Source organism: Alligator mississippiensis, chromosome 10 (genome assembly GCF_030867095.1).
Source record: "Alligator mississippiensis isolate rAllMis1 chromosome 10, rAllMis1, whole genome shotgun sequence".
Taxonomy (NCBI): Eukaryota; Metazoa; Chordata; order Crocodylia; family Alligatoridae; genus Alligator; species Alligator mississippiensis.
Window position 1 is genome coordinate 31,820,969 of NC_081833.1, and position 27,613 is coordinate 31,848,581.

The 27,613-nt window shown below is 46.2% G+C and overlaps 1 protein-coding gene across 1 annotated transcript in view; it reads left to right on the top strand.

The window, feature by feature from the left end:
- ATP6V0D1 (ATPase H+ transporting V0 subunit d1) overlaps positions 1-27,613 on the top strand; it is a 76,316-nt gene that overhangs the window by 734 nt on the left and 47,969 nt on the right. The window contains exon 2 of the mRNA XM_006269833.4: positions 26,744-26,915. Within this exon, the coding sequence (XP_006269895.2) occupies positions 26,744-26,915 (172 nt within the window). The remainder of the gene's footprint in view (positions 1-26,743; positions 26,916-27,613) is intronic.

Here is a 27,613-nt window from a genome sequence, read left to right on the forward strand (position 1 = left end):
AGTCTGTAGGGCCTGTGTGGATGGGGAAGTGTCCTGGAATAGGGGCGGGTGTGACCAACCCTTTAGCACTACTGGGAACCATAGTGGTTGTGAAACTGTAGTAGTAAACTTCCCATGTAGTAATCGTGTCGATGAACCCAGACCCGTGGGGCTTATAGGAGACGCTGAAAGAGCAGGCTAATCAAACAGTTGCTTCTTGCTGAAACCCTCTTGCCTTTCTCAGAAGCAGCTTCGCTGGGTTGCTGCTGGTGACAACAACCATGGAGGGACCATTGGTTTGCATGACTTTTGCAGTTCCTCTTCCCAGAACCTAGAAAGAAGGAACAGGGAGTGTGGCTAAGTACTACGTTGTTTTGGGCGGAAAGCAAGCTCATTCTACTGTCCGAGCTCCTTGGGGTTTTTTAGTGGTTTTTTTCTCTGCTTTCTGTACGTGATCTCTTGGACATTCTGGCCTTGGCTTCTCTTTCATATTTTTATCTGGTCTCTGTTGGGATTCCTCTGTGGTATTAGGAGCTCAGACTGATACTAGAAACGCTTGTGTAACTGCATTTGAATAATACAGTCGGTGATACATAGTGGTATAACTTGTCTAGATGCACCTTGGAGTATCTGAATCATTAGTAGTAAGAGTGTATATGAACATTTCACAGCTTTAGAACATTTTCTGAACATACAAGGTTTTAGATGCTCCTAAATCTTGAAGGATGTTTTGTTTTTGTTTGGTGTCATAAGGAAAGGGCTCTAGGTAATGAAGAGTGTGGGTATCTGAAAATGCAATCCTAGCCTCAGATAACTTCATGGTTCAGTACCTTTTTAGTATCTAAATCTGTTTCCACTGTCTCCTCTTCCCTCTCCTTTTGTAAAACAGTCACTAGATCACTTCTGTTGCATCTGATAAAGCTTTAAGAAACAGCAAATGACAAACTTTTGGTAAAGTTTAGTAATCCAGCTGGATTGAGGAGTATGAGAGTACCTTTGTGCTGAAGAAAAAATTCCAGAGATCAGGGTATACCTTGAGCAAGAAGAAAAATATTGCAAGAAAGGGACTCAGACTAGTGTTGGTGAATAGTCTTCTCAGGGTAGGTAGTCGAAATAAACAGTATCTACAAAGCATGGGGAAAAAGGACTGATGCTCAAAGAGTGTGGACAAACATACCTTCTAATTGCTTACAAGCAAGAGGAGCTGCTGCTCTTGAGTGCATCAGCTGGGTTATGTTGATATCAAATGATTGATATGTTGTAACTGTTGCATTTAAGTATCCCCAAGGAAAGGGAGGGATCCCACTTCTTGACCTCAAAGACGGTGAGAATTGCTGTGATCATGCAACACTTGCTTTTTGTTTTAGTAGCTTTTATAAAATTAAGGCTTCTTCAGTCATATAAATAAAGAACATAGAAAGAAGGGGGTCATTAATGGGGGTGGAGTTTGGGCTAAGAATAATCTGGCAATTGCCCAGGAACTAACTGAATACTTGATCTTTTTATTGAAACCTGAGATTATGATATTGGCCTCAGGGCAAAAACAGAATGGCTGATTGGCAATGTGCACAACTGGAATCAAAGTACTTTAGGAATGTAACACTCACATTGCGGGAGTCAGATGATCTCCATTCGAGAATTCTGAAAGAATTGGCATGTAAAATGGCAAGTCTAGTAGCAAGGTTCTTTTTAAAGAGAACATCTGTCAAGTTGGGGGTGGTAATGTGTGGTTGGAGGATAGCAAATGATGACAACTGCATGTTCTAGCTTGACTCAATATTATACCGTGTTCCATGCATGGAATCCTACATTTGCTTTCGTCTTTATGATGATATATAAATAGCAATGATTTTTAACATTCACTACTGAAGTTTTAAATCTTTATTTAAGGGAGAATTGATCTTGGCAACTACAGGCTGGTAAGGCTGACTTCCATAATATGCAAGGCTTTAGGACAGAACATGAAGAACGGTTAATTAAAGACTGGGAAAATGGCATACAATGCAGCATGAGTTTATCACATACAAATTGTACTGGACTAACAGTACTTTTGCTTGATAAGAACTGACAGACTAAGGAAGTGTGGTAGTTCTTGTCCCTGAACTTGTATAAGGAACCATGGGGGAATTTATTAGTAAAGTAAAGGAATTCTGAGGTTGGTAAGGAGCTGGCTGAAAGGGGCAGAGCAATAAGTAATATTGAAAGGAGACATAGCAGGTTGGAAGTTTACCAAGCAAGGGAACCTGCTTGTTCAGTAGGGGTGCACTGATAGCAATTTTTTTGGGCTGATACTAATGGCCTAATTTTAATGAGCTGCCCTTCCTAAGCGCAGAGCGGTCCAGCCCCTTGTGGGGAAAGGCTAGTGCAGCATTCCTCTCCCCCTGCCACTTCCTCCCACCCCCTACCAAGGACATGGGAGGCATGTGCCCCCCTTCCCCCACATAGCCTGCTTCCAGTACTGCTGCCCAGCCTGGGTGCAGCCATGCCCAACACCCCTGCCTGACCCGCCCCATAAAGATCCAGGGTCACATGCCTCCCCCACGCTGTGCTCCCCAGATAAGCCGCTCGTGGCTTTGTTCCGTGCCTGGGCTATGCAGGGCCTTCCCCAGCCTCACTCCTTCCCTCACTGCCATCAGAGGGAGTGTATCAAGGCCCCCACGATGAGGGGGGGAGCAGAGCAGGGGCTGGGGGTTGTGGGGCCCCTGCTGGGCCCGGTGATGGAACAAGTGGGGCAGGGCACATATACCCCCTAGGCCTCCACTTTTCCTACCACCTGGCCCAGCGGGGGCCCTGCTCCTTCCAGCCCCTGCTCCTGCCTCGCTCCCTCCCTCACCTCTGGGACCCCTATGTGCCGTGCCCCTCTCCCCTGCCACTGCCCTTTCCCTTCCCTCTGCCTCTTCTCCCACAGACTTACCTGGTAGGGGGGAGGGGGGTGCACCCCCAAATAATTTTTTTTCTTCTTCTGCCTTGATCTGCTTCCTCCTTCCCCACAGACTGACCTGCTAGGCAGCAGTGGGGGGGAGGGAGGATGCGGGGGGGTGGCGTGTGGTAGATTGTGGGTTGCTTTTTAATTAAAAAATTAATCTCCTACTTTAAAAGGTTGGAGACCTTCTATCCCAGGAAAAATCCTGGAAAAATTCATTAAGGAGTCTATGCTCGATAGGCTTGCAGAAAGTAGGATTCTGAGCGACAGCCAGCATGGCTTCATCGCAAGTAGGTCTTATTTTACCAACCTCATCTCATCTCCTTTTCTGATCAGGTGACTTGCCACCTGGATAAGAGAGAGGAGGTTGACGTTATATACCTTGAATTTTAAAAATCTTTCAGTCTAGTATCCCACGAAGTTTTCATGAGAAAATTGGGAGATTGTGGGCTTAACTGCGAGACAGTCAGGTGGGTAGGAAACTGTCTGCGGGGCAGGACCCAGAAAGTTCTAGTGAACAGATCTGTGTCATCTTGGCGGGAAGTAGCTAGTGGTGTCCCACAGGGGTCTAAGCTTGGTCCAGTGCTATTCAACATCTTAATTACTTGGATGTGGGGGTGAAGAGCTCACTGGCCAAGTTCACAAAGAACACCAAATTATGGGGAAGCATGGTCATGCTTGAAGATAGGTCCACCTGTATCTGCAGCCTATACAGGCTTGCAAGTTGGGCGGACCGGAACCACATGAAATTCAGTGTTGATAAATGTAAAGTACTCCACCTGTGGACAAACAATCCCCTGCACACCTACAGGTTTGGCAATGCTAACCTGTCCAGCACTACGAATGAAAAGGACCCTGGGGATAATAATTGACCACAGTATGAACGTGAGCCGGCAGTGCAACGCTCTGGCTAGCAGAGCCAACAGTACCTTGGCATGCATCAATCGATGCATCCCCAGCAAAACCAAAGAAGTGATTCTCTCACTCTACTTAGCATTGGTGACACCACAGCTGGAGTACTGCGTCCAGTTCTGGGCACTGCACTTTAACAAGGATGTGGTAAAGCTTGAGAGAGTCCAGAGAAGGGCCACCCATAAGGTTGAGAGGGGATTTGGTAGCAGTTTACTGCTACATCAGAGGTGTACATCAAGGGCTGTTCACTAGGGCACCCACGGGGAAAATTAGGAGTAATGGTCACAAGCTCCTGGAAGACTGTTTCATGCTCAACATTAGGAAAAACTACTTCACAACTAGGGTGTCCAGACTGTGGAATAAGCTCCCTCCAGAGGTGGTACGGTTGCCTACCCTGGAAATCTTCAGGAGGAGACTCAACGGTCACCTTGCTGGGGTCACCTGACCCCAGTTGTCTTTCCTCCTTGGTGCAGGGGCTGGACCCAATGATCTTCCAAGGTCCCTTCCAGCCCCTTACAATCTATGAATCTTTGAGACTACTGGACTAGATGACTTCCTGAGGTCCCTTCCAGCTCTAATTTTTTATGATTCTGTAAACCTGGCTTCAATGCTGATGGTGTTTGCTTGAGCCAGAATGCTAGCATTCATTCTTCTGTCTTTCCGATTTACGTGGAGCATTTTCCAAAGACTTCGCTGATGGTAGTATTCCAAAGCTTTCCGGTATTTTCAGTATGTCATCCAAGTTTCATGCCCATACAATGGGGTAGGGAAGGCAACGGCCTGGTAGATGAGAAGTTTGGTTTGGGTCCTGATGTCATAATCATTGAAGACATGATTTTGCAGATGTCCAAAGGCAGCAGTGGCAGAGTTTACCTGGTGTTGAATGTCACCGTTTATCTTTTGGGAAAGATGGCTACCCAAGTAGGGGAAATGCTCAACATTCTCCAAAGATTGGCCCCTAATTGTGACATGTAGAGGAGTATCTGGATGGTTTGGGGTAGGCTGGTAAAGCTTCATGAATTTGACAGTGAGGTCAAGCATTTCCTACACTTCATAGAAGCAGTCAAGTGTGACCTAGAGCTTCTCAGACAGATCAGCATATTGAAGATCAGTATTGGAGGTGTTGGTTGTCTTGGATTTAGAATGTTACTGGTTGATGGTAAAGATATTCCTGCCCATGCAATGTTGGATGCTGACTTGAGATGGAAGTCTGTCCACGATGAAATGTGGAATAATTGCAGTGTAGCTGGAAAAATGTTGGTGTAATCACACATCCTTGCTTGACTTGGGTCCAAATAGTGAAAGGGTCATTATGAAAGTTCCAAGCCATTGCTTAGGATGGTTGCCATCAAGGAGTCTGATAATGGAACAAATGTTGGTGGGCATCCAGTTGTCATTACATAGAGGCCTCTCTGCTTATTGAATCAAAGGCTTTAGTCAGGCCAGTGAAGACCATGAAAAGATCTTGATGTTGTTCATGGCACTTCTCTTGCAATGTCCTAGCAACAAAGATCATGCCTGTTGTACTCCTGACTGCTCTCAAGCCATATTGGGACTTAAAGTGAGCCTGTTAAGGAGAATGGAAGCAAATATCTTCCCACCTATGGACAGAAGTGCAAATACCATGATAATTGCTGCAATCCAATCCATCTTGTTTCTTGAATATGGCAATGATTTTGGCATCTCTCAAGTTCCTGGAAATCTGTTCGTGTTTCCAGAACTTAATAATAGCAATGTGTAGGTTTTCTTTTCCACTTTACTTATAAATTTTAGTTGGTATTCCATCAGGACCATTTGCATTGTTGTTCTTCATCTGCCTAATGGTTTTCAAGTCCTCTTGATTAAATTGGTGGCTCCTCAAGGACATTCCAAGGATGGTAGCAGGCAAAAACAGTACCATATTTAAAACTGCAGTTTTGCCTCCCTGCCAATCGGGAGCGAGTGGCGGGAGCACTGCATGAGCAAGTGAGCACCTCATGAATGGCTCCCGGACAAGCAGTGCATAGTGTCAGGAGCCAGCCGCGGCCACCCCCTACCCCCCTGTGCCCTCCAGATGAGCTGCGGCTCTGCTGCACCTGCCCTGCTCTGGCTGGTCAGCACTATCCCCAGCCCCTCACCCTCCCTCACTGCGGGGGTCTTGATCCCCCCCCCCCCCCCCCCCCCAGCACCTTCCCTTCCACTTCCATACAGCAGCCCCTTCCCTCCCTCCCCCCTTTCACACACCAGACTCTCCACGCTGCTGGGCTGGGTATTGGAAATTGGATTGGTATTGGCAGATATGCCTCTGTGCACGCCTCCGTTCAATTAAGTGCTCCCATGCAGCCTTAGCCCGGACTATGGATCGTGTCTGTCCTGGGCTCATGGGTGGACCCCACAGGCTACCCCTGCTGACGTCAGGGGGTCCCCTTAACTCGCCTGCCACAACTTGGGATGTTACCTCAGTGGAGGGGTTCCCCCTTGGGGCAGCCTCCAGGGTTGTCGCGCCTCTCGGCAGGCACTCATGGGGCTCCGACCTCCCCTACATCCCGGCCACTTGCCACCTTGGGCTGCCGATTCTTCAGGCCCCTTTGGTGTCTTCAGCTCTTCCCCCAACCTCTGCCCATGGCTTGCCAGCTGTGTGCCTGAGTCTTCAGGCCAGGTGTATGGTTGACGAGGTCCTCCGACCTGGTCCCTCCCACGAGACTCCCTATCTCCCTATACTAATCACCCTGTGACGTAACGTGCCTATCCCACCACCGAGATAACTAAGGCCCCTAAACTACTGGGCCAGGAGGCCCAAAAGGGTGCCTCTGGCCTCTGGGCCACGTGGATTGCCCTGGGCTCAGGTTCCACCGCCCTGGCGGCTCACCCCACTGGGGTGTTGAGTCCCCACCTCTTCCTAAGGCCGCTGTGGGCCACGAAGGTCCACTGTCTGCCCCATTTCGGTCTTCGTCCGCCTTCCGGTGCAGCCCGACGAGGCCCCATTGGACACGCCCCTGTGTTACCTCTTCTCCAAGGCTCCTGTGCAGGCTCGCTCCTAGGTCTCAGCGCCAGCTTGCCCCAACGCTGCTCTCTCGGCTCCTGCCACTGGTTCCTCTGAGTGCTGCCGCTGGCTCCACTGCAGGTGTGGCTGCTGGATCCCCCATCGGCGTTGCTCCCACCTTTACTGCCGCCTCTGCGACTGACGTCGCTGCCGGCTTTTCAGCTGGCTTCACTGCCGGCTCTGCTATCGGCATTCCAGCCGGCTTCCCTGCCGGCTCTGCTATCAGTGTCGTTGCCAACTTCATCGGAGCCTCTCCTGGCTCCGCCTCCGGCTTCCCATGCTGCTGGGCGCGGCGGCTGATTCCCTCTGTGAGGGCTCTCCCCTCAAACCTCCACTCGTCAGCCGCCCCGCTGCACTGTTGGGGTCGCTTTTTATCTTTCCTGGGTGGTGTCTCCCGCCCACGCTGCTTGGCCGCAGCTGTATATACGCGCAGCTAATTACCCTCACTGATGGTTTCGTCGCGCACCTCCTCCGGCTCTCCGGGCTCTGCGATAGGTAAGTGGGGCTCTCTTTTGGCCTGGGGTCGTCCTGCCACCCCAGCTCCCCTGGGACAGCCTCCTTAAAAATCTTCTATTGGTCTTGTCCACAAAAATCTCTATCGGGGCACCCATATTTAGTAGATTTTCAGTGTGCGTTCATTCTGCTACACTATTGTTTGGTTTCTCCTACATGTGTTCCATAAGGTCAGTTAGTGCACTAGGTTAGATGTATTACATTTCTGGAAGTGCAGGTGTGAGATCCAGGAATAGTGATGGTTATATTGTGTGGTATAATTATTGTGGGAGTGGTGGAGATGTGTTGGTAAATTTTACATTTTTTTTGTCCTGGCATGATCTAGATCCATTCAGTGTGCTTTGGGCTATAGGAAATTTGCTTCTGGTGGTGAGGTTGGCAAGGTTCAGTGCTTGTTTAAAGGCTAGGATGGGTGGTTCTGGAAAGATCTTTTTGAGAATTGGGTCATCTTCTAGTATGGGTTGCAATTATTCAAGGATTTTCCATATGGGTTCCCAGTAAGGATGGTATGTCATAACCAATAGTGTGCAGTTCATAGGGATTTTCTTTTTGTACTGTGGCAGTTCTTCATGTGGTATCCAGGTGGCTGTTTCAAAAGTATGATCTATCTCTCTGACAGAGTGTCCTTGTTGAGTGAAAGCCCTTTTGAGATTAGTAAAATGACAACTGTGGGTATTCTCAGTGCAAATTGGGTGGTATCAGAGGGCTTAGCTTTATATTATAGCTTTTTTAGTGTGTTTAGTGTGATTGCTAGTTTTGTGTATATGTTTGTATATGGTGTTTTATATTTAACCACTCTGGATATTGATCCTAGTGTCTAAAAAGGAAATGTTGGTGCTGGAAGTATTTAAGCGATTGTCTGATTGAAGGGTGATGGTTATTGAATTTGATCAGACTACAGGTTTTGGGTCTAAATGATGATTATGTCATCTATATATCTTGGGTATAGCATGGGTTTGGTGCAGTTTGGTGCAAGCTGTGGCAGAGCAGCAGGGGGGCACTACTATGCTGAGCCACGCACCTCACTACGCCCAACCAAAACCCCGCTTCAGATGTCTCCTCTGGGGTGCCTACATCCGGCTGACCACGGTGCACACCTACAAGCCTGGGGTAACTGCCACCAGCTGGGCTCTGGTTTCTGTTAGGGCTCTGTACAGCCTGGGGTATATAGATCTGCAGACCTTGGGGTGCTTCTGTTAGCCTGAAGCATTCAAAAGTAGCCATCTCTACTGGAGGACAATAAAAAGCCACACCCACCTTAGCTAGCTGAGCAAAGGGAGCTATAAAGGCTGTTCTACCTCTCTCTCCTCTGGAATTCACAGTCCACACACTGCATGCAGGTAACTTTTGTTTTTTTTAATCAGAGAGGCAGAGATTGGGGAAGGAGTACAAGGTAGAAGAGTATCATTATAAAAAAACCAAACAAACCCAACACCTTGAGCAAAATAGACCGGGCTTGATGAGACTGATAGAACTCTGGAGGCTTTTTTGCTTGTTTCAGTGTCCCCAAAATGCCTGACCTCCTCCAAAATGGAGTGACCCCTTTTAAAACTGTTGTTACCTCATCACTAAGTCCCAACCAGAAACGCAGTATTGGTTGCAGACCAATCCTCTTAAGTCATCAGCATCCTCGGGTAGAGAGGCCAGGGTCACGAAACTGGTCCAGCAGGTCCCTTGGCAGGGAAACTCAGGACAAAGGAATTTGTACAGCCCAGTCTACTAGGTGACCAGGTTCAGTTGCCTTAGCAGCCAGGCAGTGTGAAGAGGAGACAGAGGGGATTTGGCTGTCCCCTTACAGAAGTGAGACAGACTCAGGATGATGTCTTCACACAAGTGATTTCTCAATGTAGAATGAATTAATCCAAAGGATGAAAATATTCTTTCTACACCTGAAGAAGAAGCTACTGCTGTTAAAAGCTGGGTTATCACTTCAGTAGTCTTTTCTGAATACAGGTGCTTAAGTGACTTCACTGGTGTGAGTTTCTTTAAAACCTCATCAACAAACATATTTCTTGAATGTTTCACCCTCAGCCCTGAGATTTATTATAGTTGGTATAGGCAGTCCTCGACTTTGGACTTTTTGAGTTTCAATGAGCGGCACTTAAATTGACACCCTGTTTCAAATTTCCTTCGTGGGTTTTGACTTTACAGCACTGGATACAGCTGTGTCCAGCTGGTAAGTTTGGTGTGGTGGGTCAAGGCCCCCCACAGTGAGGCTGGGGCAATTTGCTCATCCGGGAGGGCATGGGGGGGCGGGGGGGGAGGCGCCTGGGGCTGTGCTGGGAGTGGGGGTTACACCCTCCCACTGCTCGCCCCACCGTGACATGATGTGAATGTTGATCCATAGCTGTCTTGCCAGCAAGGGCACATTGGCTCATATTCACTTTGTTGTCCACTGTAACCCCCCAGGTCCTTTTTCCAGTCAATTCCCAGCATGGGACTGTTCCATCCTAAATGCAGGACTCTGCACTTGTCCTTACTGAACCTCATGAGATTTTTTTCCTTTGGTCCAATTCTCTAATTTACCTAGGTCTCTCTGAATCCTAACTTTATCCTCCAGCATATCTACTACTCCCTTCATCTTGGTGTCATCTGCAAACTTGCTGAGGGTACTCTCTGCCATTTTTCGGGTCTTTGATGAAGATACTGAACAAAACCAGTCCCAGGACCAACCCCAGGGGCATTTCACTTGATACCGAATGCCAGCTGAACATCAATTCATTGATTACTACTCTTTGAACCTGATGCTTCACCAGATTTCTATCTACCTTACAGTCCATTCATCCAGCCCATGCTTCCTAAGGGAGCTGATTTTGCCTGTGAAATGTACATACTCGTTGCTTTAATAGGGGCGCGAGTGCATGTATCAGTTGTAACTGTTACATCTGCATCATACCAGAGGGATGAAAGGGAGCTTAGTCGCCCATTGAGCTTGACTGAAGGTCAACTTTGTTGTAATGAGTTCTGTTTGCCATTTTGAGTGACTCTTAGTAGTGTTTTGGCACTGAGTTTCTGGAACATGAACTAGGAGAGATGGTGAAGTATTGCCCTGAAAGATGCTGGGCCATACCTCTGAGGGGGATTTTCTTGAACCCTTGGCCCAGCTGCAATTGGAGCAGGTGTTGGTAGGCTTTCTGGGTGTGGCTTTATTTGTGCTGGGGCATGGTTACTCAAGTAAACAACCTGGACAGTCGACCCTTTACTCAAGTAAGCACTCATGGCTTTCTTAGACAGACAAGGTTCCTTGGGTGAATCTGATATCTTTTATTAGACCAACCCAAATAGTTGGAAAATAGTTACTAAGCAAGCTTTCGGGTTCAAAAACCCTTCGTCAGGCTAAGGAAGTTTCAGCAGTTGGTGTGTGCTCTTCCTGGATGGAATGAAAAGTAAAGAAGCCAGGGGCTGGGCTGGTATGCATACAAGACAGGTAGTCAGTGAAAATGTAGATTGGCTTTCTTATACTTTTCTCAGCAGGAAATTTAGTTCTAGTTTTCAACACTAGGTGGCAGTCAAGCATTTGTTCCAGGACTACCTTGCAGTCTCATTTGCACTGTATCTTGCCTTCTGCTTGGATTCAGGTATCCTGCAGAGGTGTGTTCTTAAGGTATGTTCCCGCACATATTGGAGCAGTTCTTCACTTTGTTTGCTGTTAAAGTCTCCATCTTCTCACCAGAGAGTCTGCTGCATGGCCACCGAAACCTGCTAATTATTGATGCCCTGGGCTGATGCATGCCAGGAACTTTTTGTGCCACCTGGTTTTTGCTGCTCTGGAAAGTTATTTGTAGAGCTATGTCACCAAGGTGTCAAAGTGCCTCCCATGCTGTTCTACAGATAACTTGGAGGAGAGTACTTCTTCTTGGAAGAACTCCACCATGAAATTCTCCAGCTCTTACAGAGCCCTGTTGTTAATAGAAAAATTGTAGTGCCATAACCTTGGTGATCAACAGATCCTGATTAATCCTGTTTGCTCAGTTATAAAGCAAAGTTGTTGGGAAAGCCATTTAAGAATGAGTGTGTGTGTGTGTCTCTCTCTCTCTTCTCCATTGGTGATGTGTAGGAGGTTCACACCTCCTCAGATTGGCTGCTGCTGGTGGTGGTCACTGCTTGCCACCCTCCACCCCCCTTGCCACCAACACTGCTGGTGGCATCAGCGGGCAGATGGTGCTGATGGCATCTGTGAGTGGTCACTGATTACCGGTCATTGCTCACCCTCCTCCCCACTCATACTCCTTATATCTCTTTTTTTCTTAAAATAGTGGAAACTAATGAACTCAAAGCATTAGGGCCCTTCAGGAATGGAAGAGTTAAATACCCAGAATGCATCAAGGCAAGCCAAGACCTGCTAAATTTAAGGCTAGGTGGGAGGTGTCAGCTTGCCCCACTGATGGCTGTGATCATTGAAAATTGGGGTTGGAAGGGACCTCAGGAGGTCATCTAGTTCAACCCCCTGTTCAAAGCAGGACCATCCCCAATTATCTCATCCCAGCTGAAGCTTTGTCTACCGGGCTTAAAAGCCTCCAGGGATGGGGATTTCACCACTTCCCTGAGTAGCCTGTTCCAGTGCTTCAATACCTGCCTGGTGTGAGAGTTTTCCTTGGTATCTAACCTAAACTTCCCTTGCTGCAATTTGAGACCACTGTTCCTTGTTTTATCTGCCACCACTGATATTCAGCAATAGACAACAACTTCAGTAACCTTCTCAACAGCACTTAAATCATTTATGTAATTATGAAAATGAGATTTAAGCTCTTATCAGGGATTTAAGAAGATTTTCAAGAAAGGTGGAACATATTTTGAGCCCAAAAGCTCATCTTGTATCTCTCCCAACTATAGAGATATATCTGTTATCTAGATATATCTATATATCTGATCCATTATAAGATATTACCAAACTAGTCCTGTTTCTCACATACTTCCCTCTTGCACATTTGAAAACTCTGGCATAAATAACTTCCATGAGTGGCACTTAAGGGATGTCTAGATTGAAAAGTGATGGATGCTTAGGTGATCCTTTGCTCTATTTAGCACTGATGAGGACCCACCTGGAGTTCCATGCCAAGCACTGAGCAACACCCCTCAAGAAAAACATGTACAAGAAAGACAAGATCCCTGCTCTGAGGTGTCCTTGGAGCTTATGGCTGTATGTTAAGCCTCTTGGCCTCTGCCAGCCAGCAGCTGGTGCTGCTGCGAGAGTACAATGAGGATTCCTTGGCTTGTATAAATTGTAGGGTTAGTGGGGAGCTGGACTGGGCACAGGCAGTGGTAGATTGGGTTTGGAAGAGGGAATATAATAGAATCTTAACCAGTTCCCACTCTCATGTTCACATGGGGCAGAGTTAAGGCTGTGTGGTTGTGCTAGCTAGCAGTCATTGGTCAAACTCAGCGTTTCCTGACATTTTTAGTTACTAGGAAATTGAACACCCTCCTAGGAGGATGCAAAGAGCGCGCTGGTATTTTTGCTCTAGTTCATGGGTTCCAAAACTGGTATGTGTCACCCTGCGGGTATGCAAGACATCTCTGAGGGGAGGGTGGTACACGGGACAGATTGTGTAATGGTGCATTTAACTTTCATTTATAATTGACATTTCAGGGATTAAAATATAAAAGACATGCTGGTAGGCATATGCAGGCAGCTGGTAAATCTGGAAGATGGTACACAATAAGGGGGTCTGCACTGATGAGGCCACATCTGGAGCACTGGGTCTAGTTTTGGGCCCCTTGCTATAGAAAGTATGAGGACAAGTTGGAGAGTCCAGTAGAGGGCAATGAAAATGGTTCAGGGCTGGGGCACATGACGTACGAGGAGAGGCTGAGGGAACTGGGTTTATTTAGTCTGCAGAAGAGAAGACTGAGAGGGAATTTGATGGCAGCCTTCAGCTATCTGAAGGGTAGTTCCAAAGAGAACAAGCAGCAATGGCCTGAAGTTGCAGCAAGGGAGGTTTAGGTTGGATATTAGGAAAAACATTCTCACTAGGTGGGTGGTGAAGCACCGGAACAGGTTACCCAAAGACAATCCATCCTTGGGAATCTCCATCCTTGGAGGTTTTCAAGGCCTGCTTAACAAAGCCCTGGCTGAGATGATCTAGTTGGAGATTGTCCTGCTTTGAGCATAGGGTTGGGCTAGATGACCTCCTGAGGTCCCTTCCAACCCTAATTTTCTATGATTCTACAAATAAGAGACTGTTTGGGAACCTCTGCTCTAGTCAAAGGGGTGTAAATAGCTGCTTTGTTGCAATCCCTTCCCTTGTGGCTGTAACATCACTGGGGAACGTTCCTGAGAGGACTGAACAGGGAGGCAACATATCTGCTAGGTGTATTATACTCCCCACCCCCATTCCTTTCAGGACTTGTCCTTGTGTTAAGGAGTCAGGATGTAGTAGGTGCTACGGCTTAGCCCTTAGATGTAGCACCTTTCAGAAGTGGCTAGAGTGGTGCTTGAGGCCAATTCCATTAATATAAGACTGTGGCAGTGCTCTACTTGGAGCAGTGGAGGCATCACTTTTAAAGATGCATTGTGTTTGTAATTTGCTCTTGTGCAAAATTATGACTTCCTGTTAATCTGCCAGGAAGGCATTTTGGGAGGAGCTGTAGGATGGTAGAGAAGATTGTATGTTATGAGCGCTTACCCTGAGTGGGGTAGATTTCTTCTTCTGTGTGGGTGGTGGTGATTGTCTTCACTATTATAACTTTTTAAATCTGTTCTCACTTGTAGTGCCATGGTGGAGATGGCTTTCAGCAGACAGCCTCCTGAAGTTTAACTTTTCCAGTGCCCTGGTCTCACAGCAGCCCCTTATATCAAAGCCTGCCTTACAGCAGCTAGCTTCTACTTAATTGCTTCTCCTTTGGGCAGACATTTTCTTCTCTGCATTGTAATAGACTAACATTTTCATTTTTGGATTTAAAGAACTTATTTAATTTGATGTTACTTCATACTATTCAGGCATCTTCTATGAGATTCTTGATTGCTGCCATGGGCCCTGCACAGGGTGGCAGCTGGGTGAGGAGCAGCATCCAGGAGCAGGGTGGACAGCTGGGGCTGGGGGATTGTGGAGCGCAGGGCCTGGTGCGGAACCACAGTCCACTCCCCTCACCCCCACTCACATAAATGGTGCCTATTGCAGGGATTATGCAGGCAGTGGATTATGGCTCTGCCCTGGGCTCTGGTCCCATGCTGCAGTGGACCTGTGATCCTGATTCTAGCCCTGGCTCTGGTCCTGCCAGCCGATCCTACTCCTATATGTCATTCCCCACGTGCCCATGGCCCCATCCTATCCACCCAGCTGAACACACCTTGCCCCTGTGGGTCCCTGGCTCCTCTGTCCGGCACCTCTGGGGGTGGGGGTGAGGTGGATGGGGTGGGATGCCTGGGGCCACGTCCAGCAGTGGCAGCAGAGACTGGTGGCAGCAGCTGGAAGGAGCTGCTGCTGCAGGGGCTGCCAGGAAGGAAGTGAATCTGGCTGCCACACTGCCCTAGTCCTGCTGTACACCTGGCATAGTGAAATCTGCTGTATGCGCCATGGCCCAGGCTACCCCTGCACCTGGGCTGGGTGGGCCCAAGGGACCTGCCTTAGGCTGGACAAAAACCCTTGGTGGGCCAGATCCAGCCTGCTGGCCATATTTTGCCCACCCTTGTCCTAAGGCCTTTATCTGGACAGCACTGAGTCAACATGGTGGAAGGTGACCAGTGGCGTACCTCAAAGTTCAGTACCCCCGCTGAGATTGGCCACCACTGGCTTCTGCGGGCAGTTGCCGCTCGCCACCCGCTGACACTGCTGCTGGCGTCTGTAGGTGGTCCCTGCTTGCTGCTGCCGGCTTCTGTAAGCAGTCTCTGTTTGCCGCCGGCCCCCCCCCCCCCCCAACCCCCCCCCCCCCCCCAACACCGCCACCAGCATTTGCGGGCAGTCATTGCTGACTACCAACAATGCCCAACCAGGCTCAGGAGACACCAGTTGTTCGTGGGGTGTACATCAGGGTCTGGGGGAACAGCTGTTCACTAAGGTACCCCAAGGGAAGACTAGAAATAATGGACACAAACTGCTTAAAGATCGCTTCAGATTGGACATAAGGAGAACCTTCTTCATGATTCAAATGCCCAGGGTGTGGAACAGACTCCCCCCAGAAGTGGCTTAATCACCTACCTTGGAGATATTTTAAAAAATGACTCTGTGCACCTTGCTGGAGTATTCTGACCCCAACAGTCTTTCCTGCCCCAGTGCAGGGGGGCTGCACCTGATGGTCTCGTGAGGTTTCTTCCAGCCTATAAATCTTTCACCAGCAGTTAGCATGCTGTTAGGTAGAATCTGTGCTCCTGGTCTGAGCTATGGCATCTGGGGTCCCTGAGTTGTCTTGAGATCCTTTTTGCAATTTAGGCTGGTATCCTGCCAAAACAGGGACATGTGCTGCTGCCAATATAAGTCCTGAGGGAGGAGGAGGTGAGTGTGGGTAGGAGAGGACAGTGGGGAGGTCCTCAGTGTAGTCTAGCTACTTCATATTTACATCTTCACCAGGGAAAGTACCTCATGGGAAGAGAGCACAGCTCCCTAGGATCTTTCTTCATGTCCACCTCGGGTAAACAATTGGAGCTGGTTCAGATCTCTTCTCTTTAAACAAGCTGAAATTCTGTTAAGTCTAGGAATGAACCTTGCTACCTTAGTTCACATCCTTCCTTTCCTTATGTCCTTTCCCCACTCAATCTAATCACCTGGGCTGTGCTTTTGTACTGTGTTCAACCCCTTTTGGATCTGGTTGCGACTTCCTCAGGTTCAAACTCTCAAAATGAATTAGGGATGAAACCCATTTTCTGGACCTTTTTGTTTTAAACAGGGGCACCCTACTGTCAGATCTACAGCTGGAGGAAAGCTAATACCTTGCATAATCCTTCATACACTGGTTCCTCCAGTGTACCACTTCTTTGCCCATGTTTATTGGTCCTTGTTTTTCCCAAATCTTATTCATGGCTCCCATTTTCTGCACAAGCCCTTCTTTAGGTCACAGTGCAATTAGAAAGTGATTTGATCTCCCATACATCCCCAGAACTTTAGTTGTTCTTTGGATCTGTGAATTTGGAGCTAAGACCCTAGCCTTTTCACAGCCTGACACACATAAGATCCCAGCCTTGCATGTCTCTTCAAGGTCCTCTTGTTCTTATGTTAAGGAGTCAAGTGGTTATTGTTTGTATTGCCATAATGCCATAGAGTCCTTTTTACAGCTAGCATAGCCTCTGGCTGCCTTTGACTCCCCAGGCCAAATGAATAGGTACCCAGTTACAGCTGGGTAAAGTGGGAGAACTTTTTGTGCCTCTGGAGCTGTAGAGAGATGCCTTAACTGCCCTGTGCCCTAGGTTTTACATCACTTCCTTAATGTGATATGGTGTCTTACCAAGATAGCTTCTTGTGCTGTCATGCACACAAGGTTTCCCTTTCTGAGCAGCATTGGGCTGAAATTTCTCTGCAATTGAATGCTCTTTCCTATTCCAGTTCATGGATCCCTGGCAAGGTGGAACAAACTTGGAGACTTGATGCAAGGGCAAGCATGGTCTGCAAACTCAAGAGGGTTGCAACCAGACCCCTACTCTGACTGTGTGGAAGGTGTACATGAGGTCCCTCTATGGAAGTAGAAGTTGTACTGGTGCTGTGACTGATTGGCAATACTTGAAGGCTACCACCTTTCTGGTTTAGAATATTGCAGGCTACAGCCTCCATTGTCAACCAGGTGCTCTGCCAAGCTCCTTTGGCTGCCTCATTATTGGAGGGAGAATGGGACATCCTAAGCCTGGAAATGACTGCCAGGCCCCTGGCCCAGTGCACTGCACTCCGGCTCTAGCTCCCGGCTGCCTTCCACCCACTCTGCCCACCCAGCACAATGGGCAGCCTGGTGGGTGGAGGTGGCCAGGAGCTGGAGCCGTGTGTGCAGGGGCAGGAGCCACCCAGTTGCAGCTTCTCGCCTGCCTGGAGTGGTGCAGCAGGGGCAGGAGGAGGAGGAGACATGCACACAATATGCAAGAGCAAAACTTTATTTTGAGCTATTATGCAATCACCTCTATATACACTACTCAATAAAAAATCATAACAATTTTTATTTAAATAAAACTAAAATATGCTATAGTAAATGTTTGATTTTTAGTATAGGTTAGTATTTTTAGACTATTTGTTTTTTATCTATAGTTTGTTAAAATGCTGTCTTCTGAAATATTTTGTGTGTGGCCCTCAACAGTTCACTAAAACTCATTAAGCTGCCTGCCAGGCAAGATAATTGCCCACCCGAGTTATATGCTGTACCATTGCATTCCAGATCACTCTGGTTCAGTCCTCTTACTAGAGAGAGAATGTTACTTCTGGGAGTCCGCTCCACCGTTATGGTCAACTTAAAACAGAACATATCTTTGTTTTTGGTGTATCAGACTTCCTCTGAAGAGAACGACTCTACTTTCAATTACAGTCTGTGAGCCAGAACATAAATCCAGGACTCAGTACTCTCCTTAATTCATAGTTGAACTCCCACTGATGTCAGTAGGAGATTACACAAACATCAAGGCTTGGAGAAGTAAGAGTTAAGTTGTATTTTGCTGAGCTCTGAAGGAAAATGTCCTAGGCCTTGAACTTTCTAGTACTTGTGTCTTTAGTTCCCCTCCTGTCCATGCCTTGCCTTGACTGAAGTCCCTCGTATTTCCAATTTGGTGAAGGATTTTTGTCCTGCCTCTTTTCTCATTCTAGCCAACTTTAAAAAAATTAGCAAGGAAACATTTTATTTCCATAAGGCTTTGATAAGCACTTGGTTACTGGACCCTTCAAAAAGAGGGGAAACCATTATAGCTGTGGTTTATATTTGACACAGAAGAATGACCAATCTTAGGCTTCTAGGTTGTGTAGGGGAGGTGATGGGCAATGGGACACAACTAGGAGAGGTCACTTCTGTTCAGTGAGAGATGTGGAGTTACCTAGTTGGGAGGCTCCTAAGGGAGGAAGAGGTGAGGAGTGGCAAACTGCTGGGTCTGTCCTAGTGAAAAGGTCGGGGGGGGGCGTTGTTTTGCACTTCAGAAATTGATAGCTGAAGACTCAAGAATCCAAGGGAAGGATAGGAGTTGGATTTTTTTGAACTAAGGGACAGCGAGCCCTGCAGCAGAGGATGGGAGCACTGTGAACAATCACTGGAAGTGGTTTAGTGGAGAAGCAGATGATTGCAAACAAGGCAGTGTGGACCTTTGGTCAGGGCTTCTAGAAATGCTGGGAAGAACCCTTCCCTTCTTCCCTGCATTAGAGGGGGAGAACTCATGGGCATGTTAGCAAGGGGCTGTTGTGGTACATGCATGGGAAGTAGTTTAGTGCCAAACTTTGAATACTTATGGATGTTATGACTCAGTAATAACTTTTTGACCTGCTGAGTGTCTGCCTATGATGGAAGATTTATGGATATGGACAAGATGTTACTGAAGAATGAAAGGTCCTCATCACAAGGACTGGGTTTTCTGTTACTTTATATTTCTGGCAGGCTGACACATCTACAGGTTTTAAGTTACATAACTGTATTCAAAACTTCAAGGTTGTGTAGACAAAGGTGTAGAAGTGCTGAACATTGGACCTCTGTGTGCATGTGTGGGGGAAATCTTGACTCGCATGCTGCTTTTCTGCATGGAATACTCAATAAATGAGAGTAGATCACTGACACGCTGTTGCTTGAATTCAAATAAGCTTTTGGGGACTTCTGGACTTATGGATCAGCCATACCTGTTCAGACTTCCAGGGCAGAGCCCAAGGCACTATTCTGAGCCAAAAGTTGTCTGCCAAACTTCACATTACTGTTCCTGAATTTGTAAAGAGTTTGCACTGTTCAGAAAGAGAAGTTAGAGCAGCTTGTTGACCTGGCGAAAGTGCAGACTACCCTAACTTTGCTCTTAGAAATGGCTGGACCATGCTTGTTAGAAGTTTAATGTTCCCTGGGGGAAGAGGTCAAGTATGGAGAAGTCCATCCAAAGCCCTTGATGTTTGTTAGAGTTATAACTGTTTACGTCCAGTTGCTTAAAATGGAAGTGTGAGGTGATATAAGGAATAAAGGGCACTGCTGCTGCCTCCTGCAAAGACTAGCCAGCTCAGGCATGAGAACTCTTCCTCCTGACTGCTACGTTGTGGTAGCCACCATCACTAATGTACTTGTGCTGTCACTGCCTGGGGTTGAACTCGCCACATCTTCAACTCATTCATTCCCAGCTAGCCTCCCAGAGTCAGTGTTTGGTGTACTTGAGCTTGTTCAGTCTGTGGCTCTTGCTTTGGTTTGCCAGGTATACCAGCAGCATTCCTCACCATTTCCTTCATTGGGTGTCTAGTGCAAGTTACCATCTGTGTCACTTGGCACAAACAAAGTGCCTAATGGCAGGTAATCAGTGTTATAAAAATGATTGGTCTGCCTGGATGGGTGCAGCTGACTACTCCTGTGGCTGGAGGAGCACAAGTCCATGTGGTAGTTAAGGTTGAGGGGCCAGGGTATGCTTGTGGCATCTGAAGCACGGAATTAAAGGCAGTGAGGCCAGCCACTGAGAGCATGTTCTGTCTGCTCTGACAGTAATTCAGGGAGGGGCAGCAGCAGGGATCCCAGCTGGATTAAGATGCCTTAATTCTAAAGTGCTTGGGCTGGCTTCTTCTCAAATGTTCCTTCCAAGTGTTGTTATATAAATGTGTCCGTGATTCCAGCTAAGCAGAACATTGAGCTGGCTATTGTTCCAGTGAGCTGAGTGCCTAAATACCTCCCAGAATGCTCCAAACACATTGCTAAATGGAAGCTTACCCACAACACGTGGCTTGAGAGGCTGCTCTGCAGAGTTTAATGCTTGTACAGCTCAGTTATTCTGTTAATTTTCTAATATGACTCAGGTGAACACGACAAGTAAAGCAAGTCTATTGGATGCTTATAACTTGGAAGTTCCTTTGTCTGCCTGGTGCCTAGAAATGTACACGAAATGCCTTAACAAACAAAACTATCCTACTCTTATGTCTTCCCCCTGCACACACACATGCACACTCACATGGTGGCCTTGAGACTGGGAAGGATAGTGGGTGAACACTTCTGAGTGCTGTTGAAGTCAGGCAGGTTATTTTGGACTTGCATGCTGCAGAAGTGCCACTTCACCTCTGCTGCCAAAACCTACCTGTCTGTTTTCTGGCCAAAGATTTATTTTCCTATCTGAGCAAATCCTTTGAGCTTATATATCCTAATGCTAATGCATGGTTTCTTTTTATTCTGCTTCTAGTGTCCTCCTCACCGTCCATGGGGATGGATACACAGATGAGCATTACTGCGTCATACCACAAATTTAACATCAGCCAGAATTCATAAACTCTACAAACCCATCACATTCCCAGAAGAACCAGCAGAGTTGGATGTAACTGCATCATAAGAGCCAGCAGCTGCTATGCTCTAGATTAGAGGTTCCCAAACCCTTTTTTATTGCATGCCCTTTCCAGATTTAACAGCTGCCCTTGTACCCCAACCAACATATTTTAACCCCTTAAATGCCAATTAGTGTTATAATGAATATTAAATCCCCCATTACACAATTTCTCCTGTGTACCCTCCCAGAGTTGTCTTGTGTACCACAGTTTAGGAACCCCTGCCCTAGATACATCTTCTCCTTGCTCTGCAGGTTTTTGCCTCTCTCCAATGTTCTTCTGGCACAAAAGTGGCACTTCTGGCTACAGGCTGTTGGAGAGCAGGGTCTAGTTGTGATGTGATTCTAGAGTAAAGACGTGGAAGACATTTCCTAGGGTTTCAAACAAGTCTCTGTGGTAGATGAAAAGCACCAGCGTGCTGGATAGTAGAGTAGCTAAGTAGTGATACAGATGAAGCTGGAGTGATTGGGATATAAAAGCTGGGCTCTGACTAAATGAAAGTGTTGATTGTAAGGAAAGACTTTCCCGGATCTAAAGATCAAAACAGTGGTATATGTCTCTGGAACCTACTTGCCAATTAAAATTCAGTGTTGTAGAGCAGTGATAACAGAGATTGAATGAACTCCTCTGGGTTGTTGTGGCATGAAGACTGAAATACAGGCTTGTATTTAAAAATGTATTTAAAAAGTTCTTGGAGAGAGCTTGTTGTGCGTTCCTTGTGGAAAAACTTATAGACTCTTTTGGAAACCAATTAAGGTTCAAAGTGTGTTTACAAAAACTTGGAAAGGTTTGGACTGCTCTGATTTGCTGAAGTCCCAGCTTCCTTCCCTGTCCTAGGAAATGTGTGGTTCTTTCTGCCAGGGAAACGTAAGCAGACAAAAAAAGAAGGGCAAAGAGACTTCCAGGCTTGCAAATAGATGCCAGAGCACGCCTTTGGGCTTCATAACAGGCAGGTGTTATCTCTGCTAGACTAGTATTTGCTTACAATAGCCAAAGTTTGTAAGCAATAGCATCTTGCCTGTCTCTCAGTACCCATTTTTGATCCAAAATGAGGTTTTTCTAGGGGTTCCTGGCATTTTCTGCCTCTCTGGTACTTTCCTCTTTTGGATCATGCATGTGCTTAACCCTAGTTGCTATGGCTTGGTCTGCTGCCTCACTTCTCCAGGCTTTCTTTGGCACCTCTCTACCTGTTTGTCCTTAGTTACTCTGGGCCTTGTGGCCTCCCAGATAGTGCTGCTAGCCCAGCTTTGGTAATTCACTTGGTTCAGAATTTCTGATGGCTCTATATATTTGGGGATGCTTGGATTCCCTCTTAACTGAGAATGAAGTTGGCACATAATATTTTACTCGACTCCTGAATTCTTTCCGCACAGGAAAGATGAGAATGATTCTTCTCCCTTTTGATAGGGCTTCATCTCCCAGTAATCAGCTTCTTTTCTTTTCTTAATTGTGTAAGTGTGTGCAGCCCTTGAATTTCATTCACCCTCTCACCTCTGCTGTTTTTCACTATGCTGTGCCTAGTTTCTGTGGTCAAAGACCTGATCACAGAATATCAGGGTTTTAAAAATTTGTCTGACTTTTTATCCCAGCTACATAGTTGGTCCAATAAAAGATATAATCTTAAGAAGTCTTTGTCTCTTGCATAAGCCCTGTTGTAATTTTTGAATCTTCAGGTTGCTCTGATGGAACTAAAGTAACTATTACTGTGTCTGAATCTCTGTGGGATCTGGGCACTTAAGGCAAAATAGTATACATGTAAGAATGATTCTATTCTACCCTGCTGAAATAACTGAAAAACCTAGCTCTAGATCCAGCACTGGGGCTAATCCTGTGCAGTGGGAACCATGGCCCAGCCCTGTGCTGTGTATAATTCATGCTAGATGGGTTCTGCATGAAGTACATGGGACCAGGGCCTAGCACATGCTGCAATATGGGCATGTGATCCATCCCATGGGCCATGCTTTTTGATACTTGTGGTCTATAGACATAGGGTTACATGGGCAATCTGAATGTTACTATCTCTCAACTTCTTAGTGCTTTTTTCTTGTAATATGAAATATTTAAAAAATCGATATGTAATTCTGTATAGCTTTAGGGATAGCTGCAAAGCTTGCCTGCATGGGGAGTACATTTGGAATGTTTTGGATGCTAGGTAACTGCAGAGAGGTACTTGAAAGTGTGTTAATTTACACATACACAAGTTGACCAGTTGCACAGTGTATGGAGCTATGGACCATCCTCAACAACCTGTGAATGTGTGTGGATCAAGTCCATGTAAGACTGCAGAAATGTTTTTACTGACTAGCATAAACTGTTATGAACAGGATTATCAGTATCACTATCATCTGGGTAATTGCCAGTTAGATGGAATATGTTTCAGGTTGAGAAGGGAACACTGATCTAGTTAGTCATAGGCCAGTGTTTCACCCCATGATTCTTGCAAGACTAAGCTCAATATGCAGATTTAAATGTCTCAATTTAAGTCATGTCCCAGTAGTTAATTACCCTCAGTTTAATTTGCACCTTTATTTAAATCTAAATATTTGTGTGGCTTCAACTTAGTCATTGGATCTTGTTTCATCTTTGCTAGATAATTGCCTTTTGCCATTGCCCCTGCTGTCTTAAATGGACCATTGGAGGTCTCAGTTGTACCAACTTGCCCCTGCTGTCTTAAATGGACTCATTGGAGGTCTCAATCTTTCTGCCGTTTTGACTTGATTCTAACTTAATGTTCTTTTAAAATGTGGGCACCAGTACTGAACACAGCATGTAGTAGCATTCATCAGTGCTAGGTATAAAGCCTAAGAACCTGTTTACAGTGGCAGAAATTTGACAGGGACAGAACTTTCCATGCTGGCTGCCAGCTGGCATAACACAGATGTATTTCTACAGCTTTCCCAAAAGCCCTATAAAGTGACATGCGAACACTCAAAGACTATTAAGGTTGCAAGTCAAGCACTCGGTCTCTCTTACTGCTGACTGTGATTCATCCTCAACAGGGCTACCCTGTATGTTGAATAAGGCAGGGATCTTGTGAGGGAAATAGTCTGCAGTTGTGTATTAAAATGTATAGTCTAGAGTTGAGGTGTCAAACTCATCTGGTCCCATGAGGCATGCTTGGGGTCAGTCTGAGCTGGATCAGGTCCACAGAGCAGCCCCATGCGCTAGATCTAGCGTGCAGTGTCAGTCCAGGAGCCACATGCAGTGCATCCCCTACACTGGCTGTGTGCTCAGCTTGCATTGCATGCGCTGGGTCCAGCTCCACGCAACATATGCAACATATGTTTGCCCCTGGCCCCATGTGGTATGTAGGATATGGCATCGGCTTGGGGGTAGAGAACGCTGCTTCTCTCCTTATTCTATTTTACTCTATTCTCCTGTTTATTCATCTAAGGCTTGTGTAGGCCCTCAGTGTTGCTTGATGCTGTGGCTCATGTTCATTTGGTTTTCTGTTGTGACTCCCGGTTCCTTCTAGGTCAGTGGTTTTCAACCTTTTGTCACTTGTGGAACCCTAAACATTTTTGAATAGTGCAGACCCCTTTGAATTGTAAGTGTGGGTAGTCATACTTTTGATTGATTGTAGTTATCTTTCATGGACCCCTTACACAATCTGCAGACCACAGGTTGAAAACCACTTTCTTGGGTCAGTGTATTCTGTGGTGCATCCCTCCACTGTCACCCATCCTGGAAGTGTGATCTGTGGTCTTTTTTTTTCTTGCAATATGACTTCTGCATTTTGCTCTAAGATATTTGGGTCCATATGCTAGCAATCCAGCTGTTTCTATAGAGGAGAGTAGTCTAGTAGGTGGGACATTAAGCTGGGACTATGGGTTCAAAATGTCACTGTCCTACCAGGTGACCTTGAATAGATTTAAGGCACAGTGAAATGAAGAAATGTTTCCATCATATGGTAAAAATAATGATATTGACCTCCCTTTTGTAAACCCCTCATTTGGGGTCTGCTGATGAAGAACAGTAATTGGAAGCTAGTTGGCATCATTGCAACTGGACTGCTCTGCTCTTCTTGACCCTTTCACCAAATTATTATCTGCAAAATTTATTGGTGATAATTTTTTTTTTCTTCCACATCATTAAAGATACTACCTAGTTTTTGGTTAAGGTCATGTCCCTGACATCTCACTGAAAATATGTCCACTGGAGCAGGAGCCTTCTAAAGTGACTTAGAAGTAGTCCACCAACCATTCTTTTATTCCATTGGATATGTGCTACATCAGGTTCTGTATAGCTCTAACATTTGCCTGAATGGTGTGACTGCACATCCAGCTGATGATGATACCTGGTGTTCATGTGTGCATGACTGTAATTGTGCATACACATTAGGATGTGGTTCCAGAAAATCCAGACCTTTAGCTCTATCCAACTCATTTTTACCCCTATTTCATGGGACCAGTTTTTCACCTGACCTTGAACAGCTCTTTTATGTTTTGTGTAAAGTTGGGTTATTGTGCAATTTGGTGGGACAGTGAGAGTGGCTTAAACACTCCTGCTTCCAAAAAACTGGGAAGAAATTTTTGGACAGTATGTTCACATCTGGTTTAACTAAACTTCTTGAGTTCATCTCCTCCCCCTCCAAGCCCTCAAATCCCTGGGAGAATGTTCCTGTCTAACTTGCTCTCTGACCAGACAAAGCTAGAGGTAGATGAACACTATGTACCAGCTCAGCAAGTAAAGCTTTGAGAAACAAATGATTTTTTTATGACACAAAAATGTTTTGGATCCAGTTACAGCCTGTAATGCTTGTTGGCTTGAATAAGATTTTTCTTTTTTATTTAACCCTGACAAAGAAGAGAGGCCAGCGCGTTGGGGTTACTTGTTGGCCAACAGTGCAGCTTATAGTGCATCAGATGGTCAAGAAAGGTTAGCTGAGGAAAAAGCATTGAGGTCTTTCTGAAATCAGGGAGTGCTCCGATTATGTGTTTTTTTTCTTAAGGTTTTCTTGGCACACTTATTTTATAGATTCTCTCCCTCGTTCTTTTTCCTTCTCAGCAACCTCATCCTGACCCTGTGATACGTGATTTCAATTTATTGCTGTGTATTGGTCAAACCTATCTCTGTGGATGTGTCATGTCAAAGAAGTTGCCTGGGTTTATATTTTGTAACTGCATGTGATGCTGTTCTTCATGAACAGCGCATGCCCCTGGCAGCTGGATGGGGCATGGTGGCAGCAGGAGCATGGTGGTAAGTGGGGGAGCTCCTGCAGATGTTGCTGGCACTGTCGGGGGGGGGGGGGGGGGGGGTTGGCGAGCAACGTTGGCGACCACCCACAGCCGCCAGCAGTGATGGCAGTGGCCTGCGGGGATCGCAAACTGCCCGCAGACACCACCGGTGGTGTTGGTGGCAGAGTGTCAGGGGCACGTGCGGGTGGTTGCCAGCGTTGGCAGCGCCTTTTTGTAGGGGATGCATGTGCACCCACTACGTGTTGCCCCTGCTGTTCTTAGTTTGAGTTGATATGTCTCTTTTGAAAGCATCTTTATGGTCAGAACTCTTAACTATACCAGCTGGTCTTAAGCTGTTCCTATTAACCTCATAGTGCAGATGCCCTTAGTGAAGTCTGAGACTCAAGTACCAACTGGCAAAGTGAAGCACTTGGTTTCCAAATGCTAAGCTTGTTGGTAAATACACTTATAGAATGCTAGTAGGCTTCTAACTCAGAATTACAAGTAGGAAGGTATAATTTCAAAGGGTTAAAGGAAAAAATGAAGACTTATTTTGAGGGTAGGGTAGGGCATTGCTTAAGAAAACAAGGATGGGACTGAGACAAATCGCACCTCTCTTCCTGTGCTCAGACTTGCCTTAGTAGGAACAACGATGGACATAACTGGGTATTAAGAAAGCAGCCTTGCCTTTGTGAACAGCAGGTGTCGCTGTATGCTAGTGTAATGGGGAATGCTTAAAGCAGTTTGTTGCAGGGACTCCGTTTTTTACTGTTCCTGAAACACTTTTAAAAAAAATTACCTCTGCAAAATTTGTGAATTGTGGTTTTTGCTTTTTTAGATTTGAAGCTGCATCTCCAAAGCACAGATTATGGGAACTTCCTGGCCAACGAAGCCTCTCCCCTTACTGTGTCTGTCATAGATGACAAGCTGAAAGAGAAGATGGTGGTGGAGTTCCGTCACATGAGGAACCATGCATACGAACCATTGGCGAGCTTCCTGGATTTCATCACGTGAGTATGAACTGTTCCTAAGCAGTTATCTGAGCACCATGGTTGGTAAAAAGTGCTTCTTTCCTCATAGCTAGGAAACCAGTTGACTTATCTATGAGGTACTAATATGCCCTGCCTTTTGCCTCATTTCAGACTGACATGGCTAACAACCTCTGTATATGTGCACCAAACATTCTCTTCAGCTTTTATGAATGAAACCATCATTTACTTTTATGGGTTTATGTTAATGTGATCAACCATAATACAGCATGGTGTGTCTGTGGCAGGGCAGTTTAATTGGTTCTGACTCTTAGATGTGTGCTCTGATCTTAACCTAACTGTTCCATTATTGCCAACATTTGTAAGAGATCAGTGGCAAGGCTTTAAACTGCAAGTTTCCTTACTAGGAGTAAAGATTTTTCTCTCCCACACCCCTCCCAGCATTATGTCACCTCTCCCATTCTTTCTGGTCCAGCTTCCCCCACACAGCTTTCATTTAACCTATAGTACTGCCAAATTGAAATGACTTAACTTGTATTGCTGAAACTGGCAAGGTTCTGCTTTTGAAGCATGAATTTGACCCCATTTGTTAACTTGGCCTTGCATTTTCTAATACAGTTGCTATAGTTATGCTCTCCCATTGCACAACCAGCTGCATACATAAATTATTTAAGTTCTCAGATTTGTCTCTGAATAGCTGGAGAAAGTCTCTTAAGGAG